At 42.2% G+C, this 23899-nt stretch overlaps 2 protein-coding genes across 5 annotated transcripts in view; one reads left to right on the forward strand and one right to left on the reverse strand.

Annotated features, from left to right (window-relative positions):
• The window catches only part of midn (midnolin), a 173713-nt gene that overhangs the window by 50980 nt on the left and 98834 nt on the right, over window positions 1-23899 (reverse strand). The gene's annotated exons all lie outside the window — the stretch shown is intronic.
• Window positions 490-19553, forward strand: cbarpb (CACN subunit beta associated regulatory protein b). 4 transcript variants are annotated; one of them, XM_052072817.1, is made up of 10 exons: window positions 490-677; window positions 4696-4768; window positions 5996-6147; window positions 10487-10545; window positions 10960-11122; window positions 12905-13076; window positions 13399-13542; window positions 13649-13886; window positions 15580-15760; window positions 16088-19553. In XM_052072817.1, the coding sequence occupies exons 2-10, from the start codon at window positions 4721-4723 to the stop codon at window positions 17553-17555; spliced, it is 2625 nt and encodes an 874-aa protein (XP_051928777.1). In that variant the 5' UTR covers window positions 490-677; window positions 4696-4720; the 3' UTR covers window positions 17556-19553. The 4 variants fall into 4 exon arrangements, with proteins under 4 accessions (XP_051928777.1, XP_051928774.1, XP_051928775.1 ...); XM_052072814.1 differs by having other exon boundaries at window positions 492-677; window positions 10484-10545; XM_052072815.1 differs by lacking the exon at window positions 490-677 and adding an exon at window positions 2533-2778 and having other exon boundaries at window positions 10484-10545.

A 23899-nucleotide genomic window follows, 5' to 3' on the forward strand; every position in this document is an offset into this window, starting at 1 on the left:
TAGATAGATAGATAGATAGATAGATAGATAGATAGATAGATAGATAGATAGATAGATAGATAGATAGATAGATAGATGGTTGGGTTAATTTGCCAGGAGATGGCGCCATAATATTGCTCAAAATATAATGCTCGTAAGTCTTTTATATAGGAAGACTGGCGCAATACCGGAAGTCTAGTGCTTTGGTGCTGAACGTTTAATGGCGAGAGAGAGAGAGAGAGATCGGAGGAAATTTGCAACTAGATGGCGCTATAATGCTATACAAAAGGGTATTTAGCATGAGTGGGTCAGAAGTATTTTTTTTTGCTGTGTGGACCGAATTTAACTGTGGCTTTCCTCTTTTATCATGTATTCGTTTATTTATTTATTTATCTATCTATTAGTTTTACAAACAAATAACACATTCCAGTGAGGAAATTATGTGGACCGAATGAATGTACACCACTGTGTGTGAGAAACTGTGTATTATGGTCAACCCACGAGCCAGTCGTCTTTAACTCACCGGTGACGTCACCTGAGGCTTCACCGACTGGCCGGTGGGTGTGTCTTAAACGCAGGGGCTTCCATTCATAAATACCTTTAAGCCGCATGAAAAATTTCCACATTCAAAAGTGTTCTCGCAGACTTTCCCGTGGTTTGCCCCCTCCGCCGCTGGCCGGACCACGCAGGTTGAGCAGGTGAGTGCAATGTTGCGAAGGATACGTGTGCTTCTTTGTGAAGCCTGATGTGGATAAATGCCTTCGATGCCGACTCTGCCGAGTATCTACATCGCTGCATTCATCGTGCATTGAGACCATGCCGTGTCATCGATTAAGTCCATTTCGCCGTGATTCTGTCCTCTTGTAACTTACGTGCACCTTAAATGTCAGCTAATTTGCAGGAACATCGATTAATATTGCTGAAACATGGCTGCGCCATACAGATTTTAGTGTTACTGTAGAAAACAGCGCATACAGTGACAAATGATGTAGTCTTGGTATAATCTATACAATAATTATAGTCTACACTATATTAACAGTGTTAATAAGATATATAGCGAGCAGTAATATTGAATATTTTTGTTTATTTAGTAGTATTTTTGCCACAGCAAATCATCTTAATGCAAAGAGTCGGGGACAAAAAGCCACTTTTCGAAAACCCTCTTCAATTGTTCATGTTAGCAGATAGTAAAATAATGAAATATGCACATCACACATGCAATTTATTAGGCATAGGCTACTCATCTGAGATCTCACTTTATTTATTTATTTAGACTTTTATTTAACCACCAATTGAGATGTTTTCAGTTGCAATACTGCCCTGCCTGCAAACAGCAGAGTAAAACAAAGCAATCATCATCATCATCATCATCATAACTGGATCTAATATAGTACCTTTCATGAAACCCAGAGGACCCAAAATAGAAGCAAATACAAAGTGCATGTTCATTTTGCGATTGTGTCAGTGCTCTGTATTATTTATAAGACACTTATTCCAATATATTTCTTTTTGGTTTCTTTTTAAATTCGGTTTGGAGGTGGGGAGAGGCTTATACAGTATTTGTACAAACACGTTGGAGGTGGGTAGAGGCCTTCATTTGTACACACACGCTCTTTCTGATTATATTAAACAATATTAGCAATGCATAACCATCAAAGAGAAGTGAAACTAAAAGTTAAAATGAAATAAAAAGCACCATTATGACATAAGGCGGTCGAATGGGAAGAACCAAGAAAGTGGCACACAACACTGTATGCATAACTATGATGATTTTACAATTCAGTTAATGTGTTAATTATTTTAATGATTAATTGACGAATCACATGTTTTCATTTCTGTCGTTTTATTGAAAAATACAATGTTGAACTTGGCACTCGATTAGTGGTTGATTAATCGTATAAATGTATTATTATTATTATTATAATCTTTGCACTTCTAGTGAACACCAATCATTACATAACCAAACACTATTTTAACACTGTGCCCGCTGCTGTTTTCGGTATGAACAGAGTTCAAATATGCTTGAACGTTGAAGCACTTAAATTTCTCAAATATGAACTGAGAAATGCTTTCTAAACACTGTTGGATCAAATCGGGATGGAACCCACTTGGATCAATTTGACCCAACTTTTGGGGTTATTCATTTGACCCCAAAAGTTAGGGCAAATGAATAATTCACAAAACAACCCTCCAAGCCCCCCCGAAAAAATTGTTTTGTGCAAACCATTTACACTCACATTCATACCCATGGACAATTTAGCATCTTTAGTGAACCAGTCTGCAATGACTTTGGAACCTATAAGAACTGCGTGACAGATGTGCTTACCACATTTCACCCTTCTGCCAGACACAATGTTCTCAAACATACATTCAAGGGGAATTCAGTTGAGCCTTCCTGATGTCTCCGAGGCGCATTTCCTTATGTAAGGTCCAACTTGACATTTAAGCGAGCGGTCTGCCGCTCTGTTTTGCTCGCAGTCGTGCCGCCGCGCTGCCCTGTTGCTTCGAGGCCACTGGGCCGCTGCTGAAGGATGATGGTGGGGTTGGGAGGCGTTCATCTTCCTTGGATGGAGGCGGATTCTCTCAAGCCACACACACACACACACACACACACACACACACACACACACACACACACACACACACACACACACACACACACATCCAGAGCCGCTGCTTCTGATGCTACTACTGCTTCTGCGCACTGCCCTCCATCAGGGGTAAGACAGACTTCGAGCATAGGGTTGTATTTACAGGCTCTTGTGCTTGTGGTGGGCATGTTGCTTCTTCCGTGCTGTGGTGAGTATCCAGGTTGTGTGTGTGTGTGTGTGGGCGTTTGGTGCTGCAGTAGCAGGATTAATGGCTATGATCTGAAAGAGGCAAAGCGCAGCAAGCAGCGGTGGACCTCCGCTTCTCATTTGTAGCAAGGGCTTGTGTTTCAGCGATGGGAAGATAATTAGACATCCTACCAGGTTGACGTGCCAGAGTGCTAGCAGATGATTTAGACAACACAGATGTTTTGCTTTTCTGTTTGGCCGATGATTAAGCGCATGCATGAGCAGCACGTGAGGGGCACACTTGTCTCTGCTCACAGTTGGGATTTTGGAAAGGGTTGCCAACAGAAGCATCCACAGTCATTCTTGCATGTGTTTATTATTAAACAAGCTTTATAGTAGCATCGCTAGGCAACCGAATTCATTTTCCTCATGGAGGAAAATGTGTGATTTGGATCGGGATTAATGTGTACAATTTTTAAAAGTGTTGTTTTAGGAACAATGGATTTGATTTTGCTAAAGGGACAGACTGAGTCCAGGTTTACACGAGAACAGTGAGTCCCAAATACAGTGCTTTGGCACATTAGTGTGCCTTGAGACTTCATCCAATTTCACTTCATTGGTCTGAAAAAGTTTATTTGCGACAAATAATTACTCTTGTTTCGTCTATCGATGTCCGCCACATATACTGACAGTTGGAAGAATGAAATGCTCTTCCATTCGATGACCGAAGGTACAATTAACCTGTGAGTGCAGCTGTTGTCGTACATGCGGTAGAATAACCGGTTATAATGGTTATTAAACAGGCTCAGATTTCACATTGAGTAAATTGAGACGAGATCCTCATGATTTCAGTATATATAATGTACCCTCGGTGATATTTTCCTTTGTGCCACGAGTTTTCTAAAACTTTGACACTGATGAGTTTCTAAAATGACAGAATGCAGTTGCGTGAATTGGCAGCCGAACCGCACACTTAGCATTTATTTTTATTAAGGCCCAGACTTGAAAGCATTCGCTGTGATGAGTTGACGTACACTGCGCCCAAATTAAATAACGCATTTAATTGCACTCTTCTGTCTATTTCCAAGCGATGCAGAATTTTACTGAGTGCCCTTACTCCTGCCAAAGCGATAAGACTGATGAAGGAGATGCTTTGAGTGGTAGTCTTTCAACACTGCCTTCAAAAGGAAGTTTAGAAGAGCCAAAAAAAATGTAAGCTTACTTTACTGCTAAATAAATACATTGGAAGAGGAGCTTGAGAAAATCACATCTTGAATTCAAATCACAATATTAACCCTTTCCATGCACCCTGTAACCTGATAACATGATAAGCTGTCCACTGTCGTAACCGCTGTCCCTGAAAGGGTTAAGGTTAACACAAGAATTGCAATTTCAAAATGGTTTAGCCCTAATTTAAAAGAAACACTCTCTGAAATATTCTGAACCCCTCTTTCCATTCCATGTCATATTTCTGACATCACGAGTATGTGTGAGTCACTGCTCACTGAGTGTTTTATTCACTTTCTACACGAGGCCATTCATCAACAATCAACTCCATCTTATGTAACATTTTCATTGCAACACTTCTGTATAGAAGGTCAGGAAGATCATGGTGGAAACCAACATTGCCCGAAAGCGCTTACTGAACTCGTCCGCTCGGATTACGGTGATGCACTGAGCTGAGTTATAGTCCTCAGTTCACTTCTTTCACTTCCACTCGGATTGTCAACGGCGGCTCTCAGCATTCATGTGCAATCGCTATATGTGTAACTGTCATCTCTCGTTAGGCTCCGGTTTGCTTACTTGATTTAATGCAAGCAAAGGATTGTGGGTATTGAGTGAAGTTAAAAGGCAGCAGCTTGCCTATTGTGCTTTGACATCTCTGACTTGATGAGGAGGTCCCGAAACAGTCATTTCCTCTGTGTGTGTTGTCTCTCAGGGGGACTCCTTAGTTGGCCTGGACCATGAGCTATGTGTCTGCCGTCTGGAACATCCCACCAGAAAACGCCACTGTAAGTCTGGTGCCATGTCAAACTTCCTGTGGTTGTACGAATTGGTCATCCATTGCACTCATTAATAAACAACTTCCTGATCTGGATCTGGCATTAGTAAATAAGTAATCCGATCCCAAGTCTGCTCACAAAGAAACAATATGACGACGTGCTCTGGCTGTCAATCTATCTACTGTACTGATTTATTTGTCTAATAGGGTTCAACATGAAGCCTTTTTGGGTGGTGGTCTTGCTGGGCCACCATCATCCAGTTTGTTGTGGTCCTACGAACTTGATTTAAAACAATACTTAACCAAATTCGTATTCGATATGCAGTCCAGGAATAAGCAACAAAAATTCCTTATACTGTCTCGACTACAATATGAGTAGGCCAAGTACTGCAATGTTTTTGCGTATTTGGAATAATATGCAGTTGTACCTCAGTAATCTAAAAGTGTTGAATGAGTTGAATTTAGTGAAAAAATGTTCCGTACCAAATGAGTTCTTGCACTGAATGTTGGTTTCTTGTTCAGAAATTCAGTACAATCCTTGAATTGTAATTTTCTTGCAAGAGAGCCTTTTGTTCCTGGAAAAATAATACAGTATGTTTTTACTTTTGTTGTTAGCTTCAAACGCTTTGTTGTTGGATTAGGTTAGCGGATCTTTTATACAAGCATTTGGAAAATGAAATATTTTACCCCTTTCTGGTACAGCGCTTACTACAGTGGACACCTTATCGTGTTATCAGGTTGCAGGGTGCATGAAAGTAGTTAAGAGGATGTATTTTGCACATGTGCCTGTATTTTGTCCATATTTAAAATGGCTTTTTGGTCATACATCTGGTCAGGAAGGGTATGTGTCCTACAGCCTTTAAATTGCCCTGATGTAGGCCTACCTGTGGATGAAATATTGAAATGTTTACTTTCAGCGGCCAAATGCACGCAAGCACGCGGATCAAGGCAGCTGCTAAAAAAAAATATATATATACACTGTCCACTCTCTAGTATATGGTTAACGTGATTTAAAACAATACTTTAAGGACAGCATCTCAAAAGTTGTTGATTTTTCAATATTTTTTTTCAAAAACCCAAGATTAATTTCAACAATATGCAACAAAATTATACGTTCTATCACATCACATGTCTATAAAACACGAATACGACTCGGTGTGTGGCCAGACACAGACACGTGGTGGTCCCAGGCCATCAAGCTACTGTTAATGTTGGATCCTGTCTAATAATGTCTCAGGAGGTACCGCTTGAGACGGAGGAACAGCAAGATGGCTTTGTGCTTCTGCTGGTGATCCTGTCCATCTTCCTGGCGGGGACGTTGATCTTTGTCTCCATTCTTCTCATCACCTGCCGCCGTTGCTGCCGAAAAGGAGGTCAATGTTGTAAAAGGTATGAAAATGAAAGAATTTATTTGAGGCCTGATTTAGGGCCATCGCATATAATTGGAAGGAATGAAAGAAATTTAAGATATTATTCATGCAAAATGGGAAAATGTGGAACTGTGTTGTCTGAATTGATTAATAAGGTATCTAATTAATCTCAAGTGCAATGGAAATGGCCTTGGTCGCTGATTCTCAAAATGCCACGAGTGGCTCCCTCTAGTGGTGTGTTAAAGAATCACTGAATTAAATACGACACCTAATGAAACGTGTAGCTATGTATATAAGTTTAAAATTGTTTTGACAACCGTGTGTCATACATTCTTTACTTTTCAAGCATGGTGCATTTCAAAGTACAGTTCGGTTATACTTCACTTTTAAGATCAACAAGAGTGCACTTTCATTCATCAATCCTTTTCGTTGTTATCTTCCAAACATTGAAGCGCAGCATTAATGTTCGTACAGAGCATAATAATGTTACTGCCGCTTACAATAATAAATAGGCCTTACTTGATCATGATTGTGTAGCCAATAACCGAGTTAAAAAAACAAAACAAAAAAAACTGATCGGTAAATTACAATCGAAAACCCAATTTTGCATGAAAATGCTAAACATCCAGCTGATCATATCTATGGAACGTATAGTCATATATACACTTTATAGGAGTAAAACCATATGCTCATTTGACAAACACTTAGACCTACTACATGATTGTACAAAATATTTTCATGTCACGATAAGATAAGATAAGATATCCTTTATTTGTCCCACAATGGGGAAATTTACAATGATGATGGTGGTACTTGAAAGGCCAAATATTTTCTGAGGTGGTATTTGTGTAAAATGTTTGAGAATCACTGCCCTAGAACTAGATTCATACAGCCACTTGGTTTTCATACAGCTGAAAATCTTCCATGCCAAACTGATCTGCCTGCCCGTGTTTGTCAACCACTCATTTCCTGGAATCGAGCACCCACACAAAACTTCCCATGTGCATGCACACCTTCATTGCGTATCTCCTGTTGAGTAAGCATCACCAAGGAAGTTCATTGGAACCGGTTCAAAAGTTATGTGTTTATTTATTGGTGACTTGTTCAATCTGCCACCATGAGGCTAAAGGAAGTTCAAAGTGCCGACCGGCCCTTTGATTAAAAAGACAAGAAACACCGTAAAATTCAAGAGTGAACTTGTAGTATGACAAAGGCGGGTTACGCTTCCAAACAATAATCTTCCTCCGTCTTCCCCAGCCATCACTTTCTTGCGCCATCAACAGTCTTCAGTGAAGAAAAAAGTTATCTTAAACGTTCATTTATCAATGCCGTTAGGCAATTCACATTGCCTTAGGGCTGCAACAAATGAATGTGATTTTGAATTGAATTCCTCCCTCCTTATTCAAAAACATGACGTTCTTTCAAATTGACAGTGCAGAAAATGCACAAATGTAATTTTATTGTGATCCATTTCACTGGTTTGGCCGGTAACATGTCAGAAATCTGGCAAAAATGTGGATCAAAGTAAAACCAGTTGGTTGCGAATTATTTATTTTGAAAGAAATAAAAACACACACAAAAACACCCAATCTGGTTTGATGGAGATTTTAGATTTATGACATGCTGAAATTCCAATAGTTGTTGAGCAATTCATTAATCATTGTACCTCTACATTGCTTTCTTTATGTTAAACTGTAGTTATTCTCTGTAAAATGTTTTTTTTATAAATACATTTGATATATATTTATATATTTGACTTTATAAATATATTTGATGCCAGGAACAGACTCATTGGATTCGTATTATTTCCTATGGGAAATATTGATTAGTTAGACTTAACCATGAAAACTGAGGTACCTCCGTACATTTCACATCCTCCTGTATCCTTGGCCAAAAATAAAAATATATAATATGATAAAATGGTTAAGAAAAACTGTGAAACAATCCCTTGTCTTGTGTGCATGTGCTAGTGCGGTCCCTTTAAGGACTGAGCAAGAGAGAGAGTGTGGGAACGTATTCGTGCAAGGTGTGAAGGAAGCCCCTCAGGGGACGTGCACCTCACGCCCACAGAGAAACGCCAGTCTATCTGATTCATTATTCCGCTTGTTGCCAGGCAGAACCTGTGGGTTACAATGGGAGATACAGTTACAATTTCAAATGAATCTTCTCGATGAATCCACTTTGAGAGATTCCTAAATTTAAAGCACTATTTAGCACGAGTTCACCTAAAGTAATGTTTTCCCACATTCAATTGTGTGTTACTCATAACTTTAGTTTCATTGGAGCCGACCGACAAGAGTAAATTTCCGCGCGTCATTGACGCTACCCGAAATGGTAATATTAATCGTCTATATCGGGGGTCGGCAACCTGCGGCTCTGGAGCCCAATATGGCTTTAGCGCCGCCCTAGTGGCTCCCTGTAACTTTTTCAAAATGGTTTGAAATGGAAAAAGATGCGGGAGGGAAATATATTTTTTGTTTTAATATGGTTTCTGTAGGAGGACAAACATGACATGACAACATTTTCCAATGCTGTAAAAATGTGTTGATTAATTTTGAACGTCATTATTTTTTTGCGGCTCCAGATGTTTTTTTTTTGGTCCAATATGGCTGTTTCAACATTTTGGGTTGCCAACCCAAGGTCTAAATCCTAAATATACCATAAACTATGATCCCCAAGCACTTTAAGAGCATTTCAAATGCTGATCATCTTCAATTGCATATGAAGCTTCCTGCACAACAATCCAGGAGCGTCTTTCGTGAGATCACCTCACAAGCAGATTGCAATTGAGCCGTTTTTGCAAGGTGCTTAAAATTGGATGGGGACCGGGTTTTTTTACTTAATTTTTATATTTACAGCAACACACATCATTGCCCGTACTTAAAAAATATGAGAGCAGTAGATATAAACAGAGCACGAAGCCGCCAAAAGGCAAGGAAGGCTGTGGCGGTTGAGAGCATCGCGCAATCAGCCAGACTAGTGCAAATGATGAGCGTAATGAGATTTCATCGCAGCCATCGGCAGTGATTAATCTCCCCCCACACCCACCGCACTCTGCTCGGTGCACAACACAACACACACATTCACGCTGACATGAAAACTGTGAGAGCCACACCGGAAATGAAAGACAAGAGGAAGCTGAGATCTGGGATGGCACACATACTTTAGCCGCATTCATGAAGCTTATTGCTCTGCACTAAGATTTCAGATGGAAGGAAATGACTGGACGGTATTTTCATTCTCTTTTCTCTTCCTCGTAAAGTAAATTGCAGTTTTGGGCTTTCACTTGGATGAAGCAAGGCAAGCAAATATGTTTAATGTTTGATGGATTGCGCTCAACTTTAAAGGTTCTGCTTTAATCTGACCATAACACCACAGGAAATAAAACCGTAATGAGTTCATGTGATTTCATAAAAAAGTCTCTAAAATTATCATGGACATAATGCAAATAAAAATCCAAATGCTGGTGTGAAAAACAACAGGCATTAGTCACACACACACGGTCCGTGTGTGTGACTACGGACCGATTCTGAGACTCTGTTCGACCCCCACTTTGTTGTCCAAATGACTTTTCACACATGAAATAACAGAAATACAAATAATTCTGTATGGGAACATTTGAAAGGAGCGTTTTAAGTGCGTCATTAATGTATTGCTGAAAAAAATCTACCGGTACATGCAGTTTGAGGACTTTCAACCAGACAGTAGTAGATATAAAAAGCCTTAGGAGTAAAGAAGTATACTCGTGACATAAAAAAAATATATCTAAATGACCAAGATAAATTGTTGCTAAACCTTTTCCCACATTTAATGTGCCCTATACAGTTAATTTTGTTCAACACATAGCCAAAAGAAAGCTATGATAAGGTGTGTGATAATTGATATAATTGACACTATGCATTGTGTTCCGTTATGAAACAAGTTACGGTGATGTAGCATTGATGGTTTGCTTTCAGATGTCATTTATCAGCCCATCGCTGTATATTGTTTTTTTCTCCATCACATCTCATTGTGTTCTGCTATGGTGCAGTCATTGCTGAATTTCTACAGGTATCTGATTGGCCAAAATGTCCTTACCGTTGGGGTTTATACAGCAGTGCCGCACCGCTATACAATTAAAGCCACACTTGAATGCAACACGAGTTGTGGATCAATGTCTAGGGACTTTGGAAAAGTGCAAGCTAATGAATCACTAGCTGACTGACTTGATTTAGCCCCTCTTGTCTTGGAGCTATTTTTCAATGAGGCCACTGAAGCATCAACTTCTGCATTTGTCCATCTTGCTTGATGTGAAAACCAGACGGAGAAGCGTAATCCATTACAATGTTGTTGTTGTTTTTTTTTTTGTGCCGCAGAAGCAGCGATGATGTTGAGAAAACCAACGCTACATACACGGAGGAGTCTCAGCCCACCCATGGTGAGCGTGGGTGGTTTATGTGTGTGTGTGGGAGGGGAAGGGTGGGGGTACAGTGATAGAGGGAAGAGAGATGCAAGAAAGATGTTGGGCACAGTGACGCTTTTATCATGTCAGCACAATGTCTATTACATTAAAAAAAACAGCAATTTTTCAAATGACTTGCTTAAAGCGCTCGCACAGTGCCTACGACACGTTCTGATACTCTGCGGACCAGTGAATGCACTCTGTCTCTACAGAAAACGATTTAATAAAAGGCAGCATGAAACTGCTTTTCTCAGGCGTTTTTTTTATGAATGAGTTTCACCAGTCAGCAGTCAATATATCAGATAGCTCCTATCTGGAAAATGATCAAACAACTTCAATCACTTCGGCATAATTGCAACATTTCTTCCTTTTTTTTCCGTCTCCGGGTAGAAATCACGATCAAGGTGGATGAGTCCGACTGTTTGTCAGTGGCCAGCTCTCACGATCAGGAGACGGAGCGCTTCCTCTCCACGGGAACCACGGGCCGTCGGGTCTCCTTCAACGAGGCAGCGCTCTTCGATCACGGCAAGAAGGCTCAGGAGAAGGGTCGCAGGTTAGAGAGAAATGCATGCCAGAAGTGTCCATGCTATGTCACGTCCATGTATGCATCCATTTTGTATCGCATGTCTCTTCATTATGGTCGCAGGTGAGCTGACTATGGGCGAGAGGCAGGGTACACCCTGGACCCTGGACCATTCGTCAACCAGTTGCAGGGCACGCATAGACAAACAACTATTCACATCCACAATCACGTCAATGGAAAATTTTGAGTCTTCGATTGATTGAACATGCATGGTTGGGAGCGCCAACCTGTATAAACGTCCAAAAAATCCTTATAACATACCAAAGCATTTTATATGTCAAAATAATGGCAGAAAAAAACCCACGGAATTTTCAATGATATTTATTGTAGATCTCTGTAATACAATGTCTGGCCGAAGTATGCAATGAATATTCTGCTGTTTTCAAAAGCAAACGGAACTACCTGTTTGAGGGGGAAAAAAAACGTAAATTTTCAGAATCCGTATGATTTGTGCGATACGGCCATATATGTAAGATTCACCACAAAATCCGTATGAACTATGGCTGAACCGTATGAGTTGACAGGTATGGGTTTTGAAACGTTGGCAGAAGAACAAAAACACATGGAGAACATACAAACTCTACAATCCAAAAACATTTTGACTATGGGAAAGAGATGCTAACCACTAAATGCTGCAAGAACACTTATTTGAAATGTCAAAACTCAAAGAGACTTTGTGGTGGTAGACCAAGAAGAAGTATACAATTTTGTTTCTTGGAATAAATATGCTGGGTGCATGGAAATGTATACTTATAGCAGCCCCGACAATTTTCGACCTCAAATGGACCGGCCGTACGGGAGTTCTCCTGAAATTTCCGATGGCCACAATTCACAAATATCACGTAAGACCACCTGCGCCACAACTTAGACCAGATTTTAGATTTTCTAAAGTTTAGTTTACTTTCAGCCAAATGACAGGTGCTTGTAAAATAAAACTCCCTCGGTCCGCTGGTACGGCCAGCATGTAGCTGCGCCGTCTGCCGATTTCTTAAACATGCCACACTCGGCTTGCGTCAGCATGAAAATGAAGATGCGCAAGTTTTGATAAAGGTCTGCCACTCGAGGAGCTGTGCAGTGCTGTCACGGTGTGCTGTAGGTACTTATAAATTGAGACTTTCTCAATGTCCATTTCCTGGATGTTCAGGAATGCAGATGGACAGTGACAGCGCCTGCTAAAAATCCACCACCAACTCCTTTGTTCTTCCACTACTGATATGTCACTATTCCATAAAGCCCTGTGTAAATTCTCTGCAATCCTGGCTGTCTCTGTCAGGAATGAGGCTGACAATGACAGAGCCATTAGAAAAATTCTGCAGGGGACAGATAGGGGTGCGTTCGCTGTAGTCTGCCACGTAGCGGAACAGGAAAGAAGCCAGGACAGTTCCTCAGGATACCTCGGTAATCCAAGGAAACATGTTAGACTTGCAAGGCCATGTCCTAATGTGCTGTGGTTCAGTATTTTCCGTGTAATCTGGTGGCCAGACTCCGGTAATTGCTTGAAAGTGACACTGGATCCTCACCTATCCTAGATGATCATTTCCAAGAATCTAGTCCACTGTAGAGTTACGGATTCTGGATATTTTAGTATCGGTTCTGGATACATATAGACTCTGTTATTTTTATACCCTTCACGTCTTGTGAAATCACAATGTGCATCATATCAGCATGCGCTGAACTATACGAGTTGGTAGAAATGGGATTCTGCTCTACCCCTTTATATGCTCTTTTTTTTCCCCCAACCTTCAATTTCAGATACACTCTGACTGAGGGAGACTTTCACCATCTTAAGAACGCTCGGCTCACGCACCTCCACATTCCGCCCCCGGCGCTCAAGATAGTCACCATCCATGAGTGCGACTCAGCGGAGAACACCATCGCCATGACAACGCACCCTGTCGCCAAGTCGGCGCTCTCCATCTTCCAGGTGACAGTCGCATCCAGTTACTCTAGCCCTGTTACATCATTGCTCATGACATCCTCCGATGTTGAATATCAAGTCACTTAAGTCAGGACAAACACGAAATAAATTGACGATTCCAACCACAGAGACAAGATCTACCTTTTTTTGGCTGCGTGTATTGATTTCCTATTTCGCTCTTCATGTTCAATCATTTGAGCTAGCAGCCTGGGTGGATTTTTGGGGGAAAATATCGCAATGGAGCTTTGTTGTAGCCAGCTCGGTTTGACTCTTCATTTCGTGACATAATCGAATGACAAAGACTCATAGTGTGTTTGAACCCCATCAGCCCATGCTGTGTCCCCTGCCGCAAACTGCACTGACCAGCTTGAGCCCCAATTCCAGCTCTGCTCTCCCTGGGGACACCCTCAACTCAACCGTGGTGGAGGCCACTTTTAGTGCAAATACGACTGCTAAGACAAATGGAGGGTCTGTAAGTTACCTCCGGTTACTTTACACCGCACATATCTGGAAGGTGTATCAATAAGAGATATTTTTGGATTGTCAGAGACCACCATTGCTGCTTTCTGTCTGTTCAGACGGAAATGATCGGAGTAGCTTCCCGGGGCCGAGGCGGCGGCGTCAGCGCAGGAGGTGGGACTGCCCCCGCCGGCACTGTGCCTCCTGTGACCAGCGGTTCAGGAGCCCACGGTCCAGTGCAGCAGTTCTTCACGAAGCTGCGGCGCCACGCGAGCCTGGAGGGGGCCAGTCCCTATTTCAAAATTAAGAAATGGAAGCTCGACAGCAGCCAGAGGGCTTCAAGTCTTGACATGAGAGGTAAGAAACATTCCATTGAGTGAAGTGGATTTCTGTAAAATCTCATTTTCATAGTTATTGGAAAACAGGAAAAGTGGTTCAGTCCTCAACGTTCTTTGTACCGGTAATTGTTTGTGAAAACTCTTTCAGGAAGGCATGTGCAGTTGAATTACAAAACATTAGGCTTTCTTAGCTATGACAGATACATCTCTTGTGTGCAACGTTGCCAGTCATTTTTCTGCAAACTCAAAGGCAACAAAATGCTTTACAACTTCTCACATGACCCCAGTTTTACAATTCAGATTATGTGATGACCAAAAACCAGCAGGTTTTCTTACCTGGGATCAGCCCAACATCATATTTTTCATTGAGAAAGTTTATATCCATAACTAAAGTAATCCCTCGTTTATCGCAGGGGGGTTACGTTCCAAAAAGAACCCGTGATAAGTGAAATCCCTGAAGTTGTCATCTTAATTGTTTACAATTATTTTGTATACAATACAATACTGTATTGAATGAAACCAAAAATTAAAGAAATGTACACACCCACGTATTAAAAAAAAAACTCAAATCTAAATGTTTCTCACAAACAACTCATCTATATATATATATATATATATATATATATATATATATATATATATATTGCACGTCGTCCCGCACGCGGTCTGTCCTTCCGTCTGTCCCTTTTCAAAACGTACCTACTTCACCGCGCCGCCACTGCGCCGCTCAGGCAGTGGCTCACTACGATCGCGCGGGCATCTTAGTGAAAAAATGTTGTCTACCCACAAGCATTTCAATGAAATTGTTAGTTATTTAGTAGAGCTAAACATCTCTTTATTTTCGCGATAAGCAATGAAGATGAACAAAAATCTGAACCAAGCAACAACACTTTTGTGGGCCGAAGGCCCACCTTGCCAGCCTTCCGCAGGAACTAGCTGATGAGCCGCCCGGAGGGCGGCGAACCAGCTAGTAGTTTATAGAAATACTGAGTTTTGTCAACATGGAGAAAATTTGCCAAGCTTTACAGCGATGAGGCACGGAGTCTGTTGACATTAGTCAACAGTCCCTTAGCTAATCAGGACGCAGAACACAATGCACTGTAAAAAAAAATTAAAAAGCCAGGGATTCTCCTAATATGTCCTCCTAAAATCTCCTAATTTAATGTCCATTGTGCAGTGAGACATAATAATAAGAATAAGAATCAACAATCCCGTTCTGGTTTTGAACACATGACTCCAGCACAGCAGTGTTCATTGTCCTCTGAAATTGATATTTTTTTTCTTTTTCTTCAACACCATGCCGAGGTGTTTCACTTAGCCACTTCGGTTTATGGAAAAAAAATAAAGCAGGGTGCCACGGTAATAAACTGTAAGTGGCCTTCTGGCTGCTCTGACGATTTGGATATGCACAAACACACCAAGGACAGATGGCTTGATGATTCAAAGTTGTGTTGCTCCAAATCAATTTAAGCCCCCGTGTGAATCCTGCCTGGCATCACACATCGACACACACACACACACACACACACACACACTCCCCTATCTACTGCGGGATCAGTTTTTCCTTCATACCAAGACTCCAAAGATGATCCCAAAATCCCCTTCAGATGCCTCAACGGCTGATGCGAGATTTAATCATAATCAGTTTGCATTTCCCATCCTACTGTCACCAAACTTTCCAAACCTCTTCCCCTACTCTCTTCCTGCGTCAGGCTCACCGAAGAGAAGGCAGTTCCAGCGTCAACGGGCCGCCAGCGAGAGCATGGACCAGGACGACAATGACACACATCATATTGATCTTATCCAGTACATTGCCCGCACCCAGGACATCGCCTACGGTCCCGGCCGGCCTGTGCTCTCACCTCCATCTGCACCACCCCCTTCCCTCGGCAGGTATCTTTAATTCCCTTGCCATTCATCCTGTCCACTGCTTTGCTTTGCACTCATCTTATCAAAAATGTTCAGCGACGATTATGACGCTCCACGCTCTGCGTTCCAGTTCTTCCTCAGGGGTTCCATACATTTCAACAAGTCGCTAAATACTGTGATACTCAGCTAAGATAAGTGTCAGGACATGCCACGGCAGCCACTGCAAATCATATCAATCATTCCGTGCTCTGTGAAAACAGCCGCGTCGCCGGTGAATGTGATATCCCGTAATGTTCTGACATTGTCATTTTTGCGTATTTCCTTTTCCTCTTTACCTGTGTGCAACCACAGGGTAGAGGTAGAGGTAGAGGTGATGGTGGAGCCCACCTGCAGCCATACTGGACCGGGGGTGATTGGCCTGTCCCCTGATCCCCAAGATGAAGGGTTTTCCCTGGCGACAAGGGAAAGCTCAGAACCGCTATCACTCCAGGATCCCCAGACACTTTACAGAGACATTTGGACCTTACGCGCATCACTGGAACAATATGCTGCTTCAGACCAAAGCAGCAATAACGACCGGAACTCTGTCTGCAGCGATGCTGACAGCGTGTGTACAGAAAAAGAAAGAGAAGAGCTCCCCAGCTGCTCATCCCAAGACTTGGGAGATGAAACGGAAGGTGCAGAGGATGAGAAGGAGTTTTTGGTGTACACGGATGAGACACCGGGGGCAAAAGATGTAAGGAAACAACAAAGTACTGAATCCCAGCGAGGCGGGAGCGACGGTGAAACGTCTACTCGTAAATTGCTGCAAATGGATAGTGGCTACGCTTCAATAGAGGCCCCTTTTCGTGGTCCTGAAGATTTGCGCATGTTTGGAAGCAGCAGCCCGAAGGAGAGAACGGCCCACGAGAAGAGGCACCACTTCACCAAGGCAGGGCGTTCTGGCACGATCGGCGAGAGCTTTGAGTCGCACCTCTATGAGGAAGGGCCGGATGAGCAATTGTTGGGCGCCACTGGAGGAGTTTCCATCGAAACTGGCGTTGAGCAACCGAGCTGGTTTCCATACGGCCAGATGATCACCCCTCGGGAGGCTTCACAACCCCCCGCTCAAGCCGCAACCCTTCATCGGAGAGACTACAGCATAGACGAGAAAACGGATGCGCTCTTCCACGAGTTTCTCCGTCATGACCCCCAATTTGACCAGCAGGAGTCAGCGCTAAAGAAGCACCGGTCCCGAATCCACATTCGAAAGCAGTGGCAGCGGCACAAACAGTGGAGCGACCCTGGCGTCAGACACTTCCATTCCTCTTTCGAGAGACAACGAACTCCATTACGGAGGGGTGACAGTGTCAACTGCCCGATGGATACGAGCTACCAGAGCATGCTACCCCGCATCGTCAGCGCACCCGACGAAGAAACCAGCGACAGCAGCACCCCCGAAACTCCAAAGATGGAGATTACAACTCGCGAGGTTGCAGGGAAGGAGAAAGGACAAGATTCCACCGGCGATCCAATATCATCATCACATCTTCAACCATCCATCTCAGAGAAAGACGAACGGCAGAGTGAGCGTCCGGAGACTCAAGAGGACAGCAAACCGCCCGGACACCCCTTAGAACCTTTGTACGACCGGTCGCCCCTTCAACCACCCGACTCCTCGGGCTACGGCCCACAAACCATCACGGCAGAGCTCACGGACAAATTGACCGCTAACCTAGAGGAGAGGCTATATACGAGCCTTCGAAGGACCAAGGACACAGCGACCGAGTGTTTGACGGTGACGGCTACCCATGCTTCTCCAGACCACAGTCCGGTGTAGCTCCACTCGTATTCACGGTTGACACCATAGCTGCTCATACGCACTCACGGCTCTGTTTTGATAATGAATTTAAAATGAGATGAATGAACCAGCCAGGCGGTACAGTTCAGTTTGGTTCGCTTCGGTAACATTTGGAAGATCAAACCCTTATCTGGACGGACATCGTTTGAATATGACAGTTTTACCCAAAAAGTCTGGTGCTGCATGCGCACGAGAAAATTTCGACCCATGCTAGTTTGTAGATGCCACCTTTTTTTTTTGTCTACTGTTGTCACGTAGAAGTTACAAGCATTTGTGAACCATTTTTTAAATTTCCCTTCACGATGTTTGAGGGTAGGAATCTAAAAAAAAAAAATGGAGCATCACACTAAAATGAATCAAACGGTATCGCTTGGTGGTCATTCAAGGGTCTTATTTTTGTCATTTGTCAGTGGTCGGTGGTGAATTGATTTGTAGAGTCGAAGCTAATGACACGGTTGAACATTAATTTTTGTTTTTTTGTTCCTGTCTTCTCGTAATTAATGTTAAGTTATGGAACTGTGTAGCTGGTCCGCATGCGGCAAGTAAAGTGGTACAGGTGTAGACTAATCTATAACAAAATACTATTATAATATATTTTATCACTACAATTAGTTGTTTTGGGTTTTTTTTAAGCCAACCTTATGTGTTGCATTTCATAAACACAAATATAGAATATGCGCTAAAATATGTTGGGAGATTCAGGTTAAGCTAGTTGTTCGGATCACTCGTTTGCCAAAACATCATTTTGGACCCACATTCTTTGACTGGGTTTGTACTCAACTGAATGTAAACAGACACGAGTCACAAGTATCAGTTGTAGTCGAAAACACTATCACTTTCCATGGGTAGTTAGCTAGCTAGCTGCTAGTATTTCATCGCTTAAAGCTCACGTGAAAACATTGCAACCGTTTCCATACATTGCGTTCAAATAGTTCGGGTTCTACTTCACCTTTTATCAATTTTATCTTAGAATCCCCTTCAATGTCATCATTCATGTGTAGCTAAATATATTTTTGTACGTGCTTTAAGTGTGAACGTGCTAGACACTCCAATGCATTTTTTTAAAACAACACAGGACCGCGGAGAATACTTTAGGTCCAGTCCTGGTCTTGTAGAGGTTTGCGGTTTTGCGTTAGCAGTGAGCTAAAAGGCTCGCTCTTTACGGGTGTTTGCTTTTTTGTTGGATTTCTATGAAAGGCATGACTTCTTGCGCATGAAGCTCAACGGGAAGGACTTTATTTGCCTTGCATCTGACATCCTTGTTTTCCTGTCCGCATATCTTCGTCTGCTCCTAAGACCGTTAACGGCAGAGGAGATGCCTGCTAACTCACAATGCACCTAATAGCCAATCATTTTTTTGCTACTGGATCTTTTTGCTTGAGTGTAAGCCTGTTTTGATGATAGAACATTATTCCCAGGGGCTCCCTGCCTCATGCGCAGCGAGGGAGAGCCTCTGCAGAGGTGTGGTATTGAATATAAATCATCCCAGCAGAGGGGAAACCCTCATTTTGAGTCTCCTCCTTTGTGAGCCCGTTGCATCGCGGTGCCTCTGCAGTTAACGTTTGAAGGATGAAGTTCCCTGAAAGTCAAGAATCAGCATGTTGGTACTAAAACGTAGATCAGCATTTTGGTTTTGCGTATACTAATAAATCATTTCGGGTTCACGAGAACAGATTGGTGGTAACTGGAAGTGTTTTTTTAAATGAAATATACTGTAGGTTTTGCTGAAAGTATTACTGTGATGACATTTACATTTCCTGTCGTCCAAAGACAGCTGGGTTTGACTCCAGCATGCCCGAGACCCGAGTGAGGATGAGGATGTTTCTCAGAAAACGTGGTTCGCACAGGGCTGCAAATGTTGAGCCAGTTAGAGTCAATATTTTTTTCCACCTTTTACAAATCAATCACCATATTTGACTGTTTACATCCTTGCATAAATACTGCAGAGATCAAATAAACAACCAGACTGAGAACGGCGTTGTTGTTTGTGTGTGAATGTATTTGGAGCAATGAAAAATAGCGACTTCCTGTTCATGACATGTTGACACTCCTATGTACGCGAGAGCCCTTGATACCCATGAAATGCATCAGCACGACTAGAATGTAAATACAACACAATGCTGTTTAATCAAATTCATCATTGTCCATTGTGTGACAATGCTTCGGCAGAAAAAAAACTCCACCGCTGTACATTTTTAGTTCTCGAGGTAGCTCCGATGATTTACAACTGTACTTAACTTTATGCTTCTTGATGTAGAATGGGAACAATGGTGCGGTGTTAACATTTTTAAAATATATATTTTTTGGTAATTTTGCAACAAATGAGGAGTCATGGGCGGCCCGGTAGACAAGTGATTCGTGCGTCGATCGTGCGGAGGTACCGGGTTCGATTCCAGCTCCGGCCTCCCTGTGTGGAGTTTGCATGTTCTCCCCGGGCCTGCGTGGGTTTTCTCCGGATACTCCGGTTTCTTCCCACATTCCAAATAGATGCGTGGTAGGCTCATTGAACACTTCAAAATGTCCCTAGGTTTGAGTGTGAGCGCGGATGGTTGTTCGTCTCTGTGTGCCCTGCGATTGGCTGGCAACCGGTTCAGGGTGTCCCCCGCCTACTGCCCGAAGACTGCTGGGATAGGCTCCAGCACCCCCCCGCAACCCTTGTGAGGATGAAGCGGATCGGAAAATGAATGAATGAATGAATAGTCATGTCGAGCATGGTTTCCAGTTTAAGTGGTACCAATTGCGAAGCAAAAAGTTGATGGATTATTTTTTTTTCCAGGGAATTGAATGCACTTTTATTTATTTTTTTAATTCTAGCCCGTGAGTCAGCAGGATTTGAAAGGCACCCAGTTCAGCTACAGCACGCATTCCATATTTTGCATTGCCCTTCAATGTACAGTATGTAATGGCTTTTGGTGCGGTCAAGGATACACACAATCGCTGATGCAATCTGTTTGATTTTTTTAAATAAACAGAACGGCAACAAATATGACACACTCACACCAGAGTAGCTGATGGCCACAACTCACGCCCATACCCTGCGCACTAAGACTGACTATCCCGAGTTAGACTTCCCCTCCCCGGCTTGTCCCCCTACTCAACTGGCCCCCACCCTCACACACATGTTCTTCGACTGAATATCTTTTTATGAAGGCAGTAAAGCTGTCCCAAGAGTAATAATAATTTCAAACCAATTTTATGCTCAGTAATTGGTATCCATGTACCTACCGCTCCAATATGAAACAATTGGAGTCGACTACGACATTCAAGAATCTCCTGAGAACATAGAGCTGAGTGAACTCTCTTTATTTATTCAAAGCACACCGCAGGAACATTTGATTTAGAGCATATTTTATTTTTTAACTAGTTTTACACAATTTCAGTTTTGGGCTCACGTCTACCTTCCTGGGAAATGATTTCTGAGAACCAAGCATAAGCGGTTCAGAGAATGGATGGGTGGGCGTAGTTCCATTTACATAACGCATATTAGAAGAAATAGAAGTATGAGGGCCAGATTGAAAAGAAGCATCCATCCATGTTTTATGTTGCTTAAACTTAGAAGGGTTGACTTTGAGTCAGACGTGTGGTACTTCTGGAGTGGACGCAGCCACTCACAAGCCACATATAGACAAGTGATCAATCACATCGATGACCGATTTTTTTTTAAGCGAGCGTATGTTTTACCATGCTGGTGTCCAATAATACAGTACGCTTTATGTATGTGTTCAATAAAGAAATAGCACCCGTAACAAAGACTACGCCTTTGAATACGGTGTGCTGTATGATCGCAAAAATACGTTATTTGCTTCGTGTGGCCCTAATAGTCTTTCATGGTTGAATGTTTTTTCGCCATCTGTCAAAGTGGGATTGGGATTGTGTTGCTGCCACCAGTGGAAAATCCCAAAACAGAGGGGAAAAAAAATCACATTTTACATAATTTGGAGCTCACCTATGATGCACCTAACACAAGATGTTCACTATCAATTTTGCTAAATGTATGCTCATAATGCTTATCCGGCAAGGTGTACATCTAATGAGTTTTCATTATTATTCTAACAACTGCTTTGAATAAGACTCAATGCGGTTTGCAAGTTGGAAAGTGCACATTTATCTATTATCGCCAACTACTGGCCCGGCATGCACATAACAGTGTTTTTCAATCATGCCTTTGTTTGCAGCTTTTCATAAAGTCTTACATAAACCTAAAGTAAAAATACAATTACTTTCTAAGAATGGTGAGGAATAAGAATGACTCCTCTGCGTAAAGCGTAACACAATCCCGCTGCGACAACGTACAAACAAGCGAAACTAATCACTTGACCTCCTCTGGAGAGGAAATAAATGAGCCTTGTCTCTCTCTCTTTGATTGGGCCCTATGATGCTCCTTTTTCCAGGCAGCCCAGATTAGATCTCCAGCCTCTCAAAGATGAGTGGGCTTGGAGGCTCATTTGGGCAACAATGGTGTTGATGGAAGGAAGCGATTTCAAATAAGTAGCTGGCGCAGCGGCCTCTTCATTCTGATTATCTTTTTTTTCTAATCTCATCACTTCGGCTCCCTGGATGCATAATCCCAGCTCGAGTTTTTGCGTCGATACACTACACGTACATGTTACTCCATGACTATCTATAAGTAGAAGATGGAGATTGAATATTGTTGAAAGACTATGACCACAATCACTACTCATCGGATTCAGAACACAAAGACTCCATTCATTCAGGATCAGTGCGACCATAATACTAAGAAAATTGTTTATGTTATTGATATGGCTACTTCATGTTTCATGACATTTATTTTTTTCAGTCATAGTAGATTCCATTTCTTTATCTATGATTATCTTTGAAAAAAAGTGCTTTGTTACAGCTGCAGCTGTTGTGAAAGCGTGATATAAATCAGGATGTATTTTAAAACAAAACAAGCAAAAAAAGCCATGGAAAATCCTTTCGATTACAGGTGTCAAGCTCAAGGCCCGGGGGCCAGATCTGGCCCACCACATCATTTTATGTGGCCTGCTAAAGCAAATCAAACATTTCCATGATGCTTGCTAAAATCTCGACCAAAATTAAAAATTCTCATGTGCAATAAATAAGAGACATATTTAAGTATTTACTTGTAAACAAACGTGAACAAAAATGTGGCCCATGACAAAAATGACTTTGACACCCTTGATGTAGATCAGGGGTGGGCAATTATTTTCCCGGGGGGCTACATGAGAAGCAGAAAATATTGTGGAGTGGCGGGCCAAAAGTTAGAAATAGAAAATAAAGAAGATAGCACAATGTCTTTGTATGCCAGTAATAATGTAACATTCTCCTCCACCATCACACTCAGCACCGGTTCTCAAGGATGTGTACTGAGCCCCCTGTTGTTCACGCTCTACACATTTGACTGCTCTCCGCCTCTTGTTAGCGGTCCAGTTTGCGGAAAGTTTTTAACATGATAACAATCAAACCATTCTAGGAAATGTTCATTTACTCGAGCCACAAGCTATTCACTCTGAGCATTGAAATTGCCAGAATCGGACTGAGTAAGAATTGCTCCCTTGTTTTTCAAAGTCTCGTAGATTTGAGTCTTTCCAACTCCAGGCGTCTCCTGAATGTGTTGTACTTTGTTACCCGCTTCGTTTAATCAGATACATATCACCTTCCCTTCCATGGTCATTACTCTCTACCTCTTTCTTCGTCTTCCCCTCACTCCCCGTGCTCTGCAACTTGAATAAACTGCGCCACCTGGTGTTGAAATACCTATCATTACAAGTCCAAACGAAATGAGTGCAATCAAACCTTAATTGTCCACCAATCTTCGGCGGGCCGGATTAAAAAGACCAACGGGCCGGATCTGGCCAGCAGGCCGTAGTTTGCCCACCACTGTGTGGATGCTCACAGAGTTGAGGTCATCCCTGTCAATGGTTTAAACTCCCAAGTTTTGATCCATATTTAAACTCTAAATTGTACTTTGGGGGTTCCCCTCTATGTAACTAATAATAGAAATGAAGCTTTATATTACTGAGCAAAAAATGTCTTGGTCGGTATGATGGAATACTTTTTAGCACGTCTGTCTCGCAGGAAAAAAAAATAAGCCAGCTTTTGCATTATCTTAAGGGCAAAGTCAAACAAAAATGTCCATCAGAACGTGCTTGAATATTTCTATATTGACTTATCAAATGCAGTGAATCGGGGATTATCATTTTAGTGCAAATAATGTCTTCTCACACTGTACAAAAATAAACATATCGATGTCCGATTCTCTGCACATCCTTGTATGTATGTGTTATGTTGGGATGCTGTCCATAATGACACAGATGACGGCATTTCCTCACTTATTAGTA

This window comes from Hippocampus zosterae, chromosome 8 (genome assembly GCF_025434085.1).
Source record: "Hippocampus zosterae strain Florida chromosome 8, ASM2543408v3, whole genome shotgun sequence".
In the NCBI taxonomy this organism is placed as follows: Eukaryota; Metazoa; Chordata; class Actinopteri; order Syngnathiformes; family Syngnathidae; genus Hippocampus; species Hippocampus zosterae.